Genomic DNA, 9,466 nt, shown 5'->3' on the forward strand with positions numbered 1-9,466 from the left:
TAAAATATGCGATGTCGTGTTGCCATTATATTTATGGCTACATAAGCTAACCATTTCGTGTTGAATAAGCTTTTCATAATCAATTATTTTATCCAGCACAATAGCCATGGTAATACATGCTGTAGATTGCAAATAACCTATTCATGTTTTTTCTTTGCTGTATATTTGCCATCTGTGTGATGTCATTGTCAATGATCAATTCTTTCATTAACAATGATGCAAACCAACTTAAAATGTTATTGAGGACTTGAACTTGAGTACTTCGAAATTAGTTAAAACACTATTTTATAATCAGAAAAAACAAAACAAGCATATTCAACATGACAAGCTAGTACAAGCTAGTACGTACAAGCTTAATACTCTTCGTCCTCAGCTTCATCATAGTCAGCGGAGTCTACACCTACTTCCTCGTAGTCCTTCTCAAGAGCAGCCATGTCCTCTCGAGCTTCAGAGAATTCTCCCTCTTCCATGCCTTCACCAACATACCAATGAACAAAAGCACGCTTACCATACATCAGGTCAAACTTGTGGTCCAAGCGAGCCCAAGCTTCAGCGATAGCAGTTGTATTGCTCAGCATACAAACAGCGCGCTGCACCTTTGAAAGGTCACCTCCTGGTACAACGGTTGGAGGCTGGTAGTTGATGCCCACCTTGAAGCCAGTTGGACACCAGTCGACAAATTGGATAGTTCTCCTCGTCTTGATAGTAGCGATGGCCGCATTGACATCTTTGGGTACCACATCACCTCTGAAAAGGAGGCAGCAAGCCATGTACTTGCCATGCCTAGGATCGCATTTCACCATCTGGTTCACAGGCTCGAAACACGAGTTGGTAATCTCTCCTACAGTGAGCTGCTCATGGAATGCTTTCTCAGCAGAGATTATTGGAGCGTAAGTGGCCAAGGGGAAGTGTATGCGAGGGTAGGGTACTAAATTGGTTTGGAACTCATTCAAATCCACGTTCAATGCACCATCGAATCGCAGAGAAGCAGTGATAGAAGACACTACTTGCGAAATGAGACGATTAAGATTCGTGTAACTCGGTCTGGATATGTCTAGATTCCGCTTGCATATGTCATAGATTGCTTCGTTGTCAACCATGAAGGCGCAATCCGAGTGCTCCAAGGTGGTATGAGTGGTCAAGATCGAGTTATATGGCTCCACAACAGCAGTGGAAATCTGAGGGGCTGGGTAGACGGAGAATTCCAACTTGGCTTTCTTGCCGTAGTCCACGCTGAGTCGTTCCATCAGAAGAGAAGTGAATCCGGATCCAGTACCACCACCTGATGAGCCAAAGTTTCATTGAATGGTGTGAAACACAATAAAAATGTGATAAATATATGAACGTAAATAAGTATAACAATTACATCACCAATTTTAAACAGCTACATACCGAAAGAGTGGAAAATCAAAAATCCTTGAAGACCATTGCAATTGTCAGAGAGACGTCTAATCCTATCTAGCACATTGTCGACCTGCTCCTTGCCAACAGTGTAATGTCCTCTGGCGTAGTTGTTTGCAGCATCTTCCTTGCCAGTTATCATCTGTTCTGGGTGGAACAGCTGTCGGTAGGTACCAGTTCTGATTTCATCTATAAATTAGATTCCATAATTGAAAGGGAGACCCGGTTCATTACACATATCTAAAATCAATTCAGAATTATAAAATAATTAACCAACATCAACTAACCGACAACCGTAGGTTCAAGATCTACAAACACAGCTCTGGGCACATGTTTGCCTGCTCCCGTTTCACTAAAGAAAGTGTTGAAGGAGTCGTCGCACTTCCCTACTGACTTGTCTGATGGCATCTGACCATCTGGCTGAATGCCATGCTCCAAGCAGTACAGCTCCCAGCACGCATTTCCCATCTGAACTCCTGCTTGCCCCACATGGATGGATAAACACTCCCTCTAAAAAACACAGACACCAGATATACACTCTTCTACGATTATATCTACAGTTTTATGGAAAATGTAGTTATTAAAGTCCAGCTAAAACCTTGATAGGCTTTTGGATGGCTAGTATTTGAAGATGTAACACATTGTAATACACAAATCGGACAGTCTGAAGATAAAGCAATAATTAACTAATTAGTTAGCAATCTATCATCTGTTAGGAACGAACTATCTATTTCTTCTTCCATAATACAAACCAAATCAAATGAGGTCTGCAGTAATATGCCTTATCATGATAGTGTGTAGGCACTATGCAATAAATGAACTTACCATTATGATACTGTTGAAATCTGACTGGCTTACCACAGCTACTCACGAGGAGCTGGCACGGCAATCCCAATGAACCAACTTGACTCATCATATCAGCATTTATAGGCCATGAGGATAATCTTTGACCCGCTGGCTAAGAGAGCAGCCTGAGTGGTGATCGATCAGGCATGAATGGTTTCTATTCGCTACTATTTGTTAATCACAAAGCTATTCCAAAGGTTTGAAACTGGCTGTAGCATTCATTGGTACATATTAGGAATGCTGGTAACAGCTATTTATCAAAGCTGCTCCATAATTCTCCTTGAATATGGCTGTGTCCCTTCAACCCTACCCACATGTCATGGAGTCTTGTTGCCATGAGCAAACAACTCCTGTATCAAAACACCTGATCCATACCTAACGTAATTTTGTGACCGTTTATCATATCACTATATAACAATATATATCAATTGATATATATCAATAAAATATATCAATATATATATATATATATATATATATACTTCAAGTAAAATTTCCACACAGAGTGCTCGATATTATAAGGCACTCAGGCATTTGGATGATGTAGTTGGCTACATTGAACAGGTGAAACGAACTGTCATCTACATGCAGACATGTAGACAAATTCTTGTTATGCAACCATAAGACATAAGCTGTAGTAAGACCATGGACTTTATGTAGTTAAACATTTCAATCTGTTAGCTACTTCACCTCTATTATATAAACACCTGTAGTTGATTAACATATTTTATCTGATGATTGCTCACTCAGAGCATGAAACTAGTAGTAATAAAAGTGTTTTAACCATAAGTTTTAAACTTCCATTTCTGTATAGGTAGGTATATAGGTAGGTATATATATTTTTTTTTAATCTCTTACAGCAATCTCTATATAGCATTTTTCAATCTCTTGGAGAAAAGCTTGAAAAATGCTGGGATGTAAGAACAACATAAGGGAGAGAAACAATATATATATATATATTTATATATATATATATTTATATATGTCAATAAGCAGTAAAGACTACTTACAGTTTTTACTGTGTAAAAAAGTCAACTCTCTTTGTGGTTTGAACCTGGTAATTGAGAATGGGTTGTGTTATAAAGTCATCACATATTGTAATACTGGAACTATATTTTACATATTCATGTGACCAATGCTGGTAAAGTCATTATCCTGTATAATTATCATGTATAGCTAGATATTATCCTGTCATTATCCTGCATAGCTGTTACTACCTTGAATTCAGTTGTTGTTTAGTCAGTCAAACATTCAAACGAAAACACATCCTGATCTCTCACCTGTCTCATATATTACAACTAGCTGTGCTACCCGGCATTGCTCGGGTAATAAAGTCTTTGGACAGAAATTGATTTGTATTTAACATATTACAAAATTTGTCATTCTAACATTCAAACTACATATCATGAGAGAAGTGTAGTTGAAATAAATTAAGAGAGAAAATAAAAAAAACTGTAAAATTTTTCAAATTCTGACAAACAACTGTAACTTTAAAACTTCATATCATGAGAAAAAGGTTTTGTGCAGGACTAAATTAAAAATAAATAAAACAACTGTAAAGGTTTTTAAACAACTGTAAGCTTAAAATTTCATAACTTAAAAGAAGTGTTTCGTTGAAATAAATTAGAAGGAAAAATAAAAATGTAAAGGCGTTTAAATGTAAAATCATTTGCAAGTAATAATCAAATACAGTCTATTTTGCTACCATTTCAATAAAAGATTATTTGGTATACAACTTTGATTTCAGTTCGCCTCAGTGTTGGCATGTGAAAATATCGTAGGCTATAGACGTACATAGCGTGGTATAGAAACCCATAGTCGTTATCTAATGCAATCACCTCCTGGTAAAAATCATCATCATTAAAAATAGTACCAAAATACTATGTTAACTTTAGCAACTACTAGTATACTAGGTACCTTCAATGACTTTAGTGCATTTTGTGGTTATCATCCGCAAGGTAATATAATATAACATCACAATGGAGTATGGGAAGAGTTCTTACCTTCGAAACAGACGTGTAACATAAACGCTGAATCTAACTTAAATGAATTTAGTTTACTAAACACATACTTAAAGAAAGTTTTAGCATGGATTTTAGTAAACTGCAAACTTTTAACAAAAATTTTATTAATCCATTTTCAAATGGTTTTTATTATAACGTATACCGGATATACCGGATAACAGAGACCGATAACTCACCATCGCAAGTTCAGCGACGTCTATTTTTTAATAATGTACATTATATGATCACTACACAAATCGCCAAATTTTAGGTTCGAGATAAATTATTACCGTCGGACTAAACAAACTTGCCCTAACAAAAAAAAAATGAAAAAGCATCGTGTTGAGTATACTTAGATCCCAAAATATTTCTTTACAGGGGCATCATAATTATCGTGGTATAACATACGTTACAGTGTATAGGAGAATGTAGGCTGGTATGGCTCAGTGGTGGAGTGTTCGCAGATGAAACTGGTCAATGCCTTCATCGTGAGTTCAAATCCTTCAAAAAGCAGAACTTTTGTATCACGAATTCAATATCTGTAGCCGGAATGCAGACAGATGACAGACATGCTTTAACAAATATATAGATGAATAAGTCATACTGCTATCAACTTAACAAGTTGGTTGCTAGAATTTGATGTAACACTACATTTACTCAGTATTATGTTACAGTTTTATTGCTCCTCATATAATTTTCGCGATATAATATATCGCTTACCAATTTGCGTTCTATTTTACCTGGTGTTTATTATTTTAGCCATTCTTATTTTATAATTTTCAGTGGATGCTGTACAGTGTTAGCTAGTAGAACACAAATACCTAATGATTCATCAGTGGTGTAGCGAGTTTTTCAACAGAAATTTAGTACCGCCAACTATGATTTTTGCAACAAAAAAAGAAGAGTGATCAACTATCTTGATACAGATCATCAATGAAAAATTCAAAGACTGACAGAATATGGTACATGGAGTAATGTAGAGCTACATTACTCCATGTACCATATTCTGTCAGTCTTTGAATTTTTCATTGGAATTTTTCATTTCATTTGAATTTCAATATTGGCAGCTCTGCCAATTTGAGTTTCATTGTGTGTCATACTAAAGATTGAGTTCAAGTCCTCCGATGATTTGCTTTCATTACTCTCATTACAAGCCTTGTTAAAGTATTGGTCATAGCGCTAAAGATTTTGCTTAATTGGTTGCCCAATTTGGCTTCCTTGGGTATGCAACTGAGGAGGTTTTTATATTGGTCTAGAGATAAGACAATCTCTTACTCGCTGTAGTTTTTCTTACTGTCTTATTCTATTATGCTAATGCCGCTTCTACATCCACAAGTTATGATGAAAAGCCTAGCATGGCAATAATCTAATAATATGTATAATAAACTTTCAAGTATTAAACTTATTGTAAATCTAAAAATATATTTAACATTGATGATAATAAAGCAAAATAATTTAACAATCTACATAGTGCATCAAATTAGTGCCTCCCTTCACAATCATATAGTATTTACTCTGTCTCTAGAACAGCAGCACTAGCAGTCAGTGTACTAGTAACTAGTAGAAATAATTTCATGTGTACAAACGATGTCAATCTTAGGTAATATGCCCTGTTAATTATTTATTCCCCTTAACAATAGCAAGCAGGTTTTCCTGGAGTAACCAATCCCGTCAATTGGTCGAGGCAATGTATAGTTTTTAAAAATTAACAGTCAAATAATCAACTACCAAACCAACTGGTTTGCTGAGAACTAGAGAATAACCTATATTCTATATATTTCTCAGTTTGTGGGTATGTGTGTAGTTCCAGCTATAGCTATTAAAATCTTGGAATAAAAAATCCATATCACTGAAGATTTGTTATCGAAGACTCCGGCTCACCAGTCTGAGGCCTTACCAATTCAGCCACACTAGATGAATTCGTTAAGCGATATATGTCGCTGTATCGGAGCAAATACGGAGTGTCAGGCCACCAAAAAACACCCCTAAAACGTGCTTTTTGTATCGGGCCCTTAGGGGAATGTTGAGAGTGAACCCCCTGGGCTCTTAGTTTGCTCTGCAGTATGACACTACTTATGTGCGACTTACCTTAGTCACAGCTTTGACACTACTTATGGGTGACTTACCTTAGTCACAGCTATGACACTACTTATGGGTGACTTACCTTAGTCACAGCTACGCCACTACCTATGGGTGACTTACTTTAGTTGCAGCTATGACACTACATATGGGTAACTTACCCTAGTCACAGCTATGACACTACTTATGGGTGACATACCTTAGTCACAGCTATGATGCTATCTATGGGTGACTTACCTTGAAAAATCAATAAAATTGTTTGATTCAGAGCTGAAGAAGACATCTTCGATCAAATTCTTAGGAATTCATTTGGACAGTCACTTGTTATGGGATACACACAACAATAAGCTAAATAAGTACATAGGATCTATTTATGTACGCAGGTAGGATCTATGTCAGGCCTGATTAGTAGATGGTCTAAATTTTTACCCAGAAGTATTATGAAACTAATATACAACGCGTTTATTAACTCAAAAATTAGTTACTGTTTGGAGTCATAGAAAAATGCTCCATTTTGTTATTTAAAAAAATACTAACATCACAAAAACGGTCTAATGCGCATTATATTCAACAAACCACCACTAACTTCATCTCGGTCCCTGTTTGTTCAGCTGTCTGTGTTGCCTGTTGATAAACTATATCAGTATAAAATTCTCTCGATAGCTCATTCAAAGTTTTATTCAAGTGATGATGAAACCAAGAAGGATTCACACTATAACACCAGATTTTCAGAGACCAATCTAACTTTACCATTATTTTATACTGCTTCAAGTCAAAAACAATCGAATACAGAGTACCATCACAATGGAACAGTCTTTCAATAGACTTACGCAAAGATTCTGCACTTACTAGTTTTAGAATTAATGTTAAAAGCCCTTTGTTAAGCCTCGATTGATCCAGACATGCTGTTCGAGTTTGCCAACTCCCGTGGGCCCAGCACCTTGACTAGCTGCAGTGCTACTGCAGCGTGTGGGCCTCATCATTCCTTAATGAGTGGGAACTAAGCTTTCATTTATTTTGTTTAACTTAATCAATATTATAACTATATCTTTATTTTTGTTTAATCCCATGACCAAACACGAGCGAAGCTATTGTTTGGGAGCTTTATGATAAATGCATAGGTGCACACAACTCACGAAAATTATTCATGAGTGGCGGTCCCAAACCCTTGTGTCCAAATCTCATCAACAAATTTAACCATTTTTCTATGGAGTCGTTTAAGTATAATAATGATAAAAACACATATAAACCTATTTAAATATGTTACCAAGTCTTTGAAATTTGTAGACAATATCCTAAAAATAACCCATCTGATCAGATTATACATAAATAGACAGACTAATTTGACCTAAAATCGCCATTAAAACTTTGACAAGCCTTTTTTAATCAAAATTAAGACCGGCCAACGAAGCGCCGATAAGGCCGTGCGACAGAGAGTAGAACCATTAAGTCATGCGCATTTCACGAAAAAAATGTGCACATTTCACCAGTCTATGGCATTGTCCAATTGCCGAAGGTTTCTGTAACTAACGTAGAAGTACTGAAAAGTAATCGTTTCTTTTTTGCCGATTTCAAAGTAACTGACATTTTGGACACTTATAATGAGTACTTTGGTATTCCAACTGATGCCCAAAGCAGTGACAGTAAAGGAAATGACAATGATACATTATTTTTCTAACGATTCTTATAAGATTATTACAATATTTAATTATAAGAATAATTATTCAATTTTATAAAATTTAATTATAAGAATAATCATTCGAATTTACAAGATCGAAGTATAATTATAGTGACCGATGTTGAGCAATATGTTAATGTTATTATTTTTTTAAATAATTTTGTTAAATGGATTTTCTAAAAATCTAGATAAACATCACAACTTCTTGATATTGGTTACTAGGAAATTTTAAAATGTAAACAAAATTGTGCATTGGTTTTCTATTATTACTGTATTACTATATTAATAATATTGGTTATTCTAATAACCAATATTTGGCTTTCTAATATTGCCTTTCTCCTATTGCAGGGGAGAGATATGAACATATAATCTTTTCCTTTCATTATTGCTGTTTGTTGTACATAATAACACCCAGTACATTACAGCTACCATGGCAGCTACCATTGCAGTTATCCAATTGCACTGCAGTGCCATTTGACTGATAATATTGCATTTCTCAACCATCAGTACCCTTTATTTTTTCCAATATCACTTTGGTTGTGGGCTGTATGACAGGGGAATTTCTAGTGTTATATTTCTGCTAATTGATGAAGTAAAATACACACATACACACACACCTTAGTCACAGCTATAACACTACTTATAGGGCCTACCAGAAAATGTTGCTTTGTGTGCAAAGCAAAATTTGTACCACAAAAAAGGGGTTAGAATGCATATGCAATTTTTCATCTGCAGCTCTGGGGGAAGCTGTGTATTATGCATTGACTGTGATTAGTAAAAGAGATGTTTCTATCAGAGTAAAGGTTACATGTATAAGTACTCTTTGGCTAGCAGGTCGAGAACCTCATTTGGCACCCTGTAAATCTGTGAATCAAACTGTTTTAGCATCCAAACAGTTTCTTTAGGTTAAAAACAGGTTTCACATTTAGAGAATATTCTTTCTGGCTCATGATTGTACAGGCTACTAAAATTATCACACTTTATTCAACTCTGATCAGATAATCAATTATTGCTTATAAAACTGCTTCTGGTATATTACATGCATATTAACAGCAATACAAACAATAGGAAAATAGTTTGAAATTAAGAAAGGAGAAAAGGAGAGTTTACAAGATGTCAGATATGTTTGAAAAAATGTGAAGAAAAGAGAAAAGTGACTCATGATAAACTGTGGCTTCAACGACTCAGAGAAATCCATCTAATATATAACTTTGTAATGCCTCCTCGCTATACTAGTAAGCTATCACTTGTATGTATGAAAGGAGATGTCATTTAGTCATGAAAGATTATTTAATTTCCTTGATCAGGGATTACATCTGTTAGTTCAAGGACAAGTAATCTTTCTCGGCGCTCACTTCTTTGGAGGTTTCAAGGCACCGATGTTGACCGGTTCATAACGAGAGTTATCCACTTCATGGGGGCTTTCATACGCTCCGTTCACATAATGTCTAAAATAACG

The 9,466-nt window shown here is 35.6% G+C and overlaps 1 protein-coding gene across 1 annotated transcript; it reads right to left on the reverse strand.

Moving 5' to 3' along the window:
• Positions 1–326: 326 nt before the first annotated feature.
• On the reverse strand, positions 327–1,914 carry LOC137399885 (tubulin alpha-1C chain-like). The gene is made up of 3 exons (XM_068086145.1): positions 1,689–1,914; positions 1,393–1,590; positions 327–1,282 (listed from the first exon to the last, which is right to left on the reverse strand). The coding sequence occupies exons 1-3, from the start codon at positions 1,867–1,869 to the stop codon at positions 354–356; spliced, it is 1,308 nt and encodes a 435-aa protein (XP_067942246.1). The 5' UTR covers positions 1,870–1,914; the 3' UTR covers positions 327–353.
• Between the last annotated feature and the right edge of the window lie 7,552 nt (positions 1,915–9,466).

Source organism: Watersipora subatra, chromosome 7 (genome assembly GCF_963576615.1).
Source record: "Watersipora subatra chromosome 7, tzWatSuba1.1, whole genome shotgun sequence".
Classification (NCBI taxonomy): Eukaryota; Metazoa; Bryozoa; class Gymnolaemata; order Cheilostomatida; family Watersiporidae; genus Watersipora; species Watersipora subatra.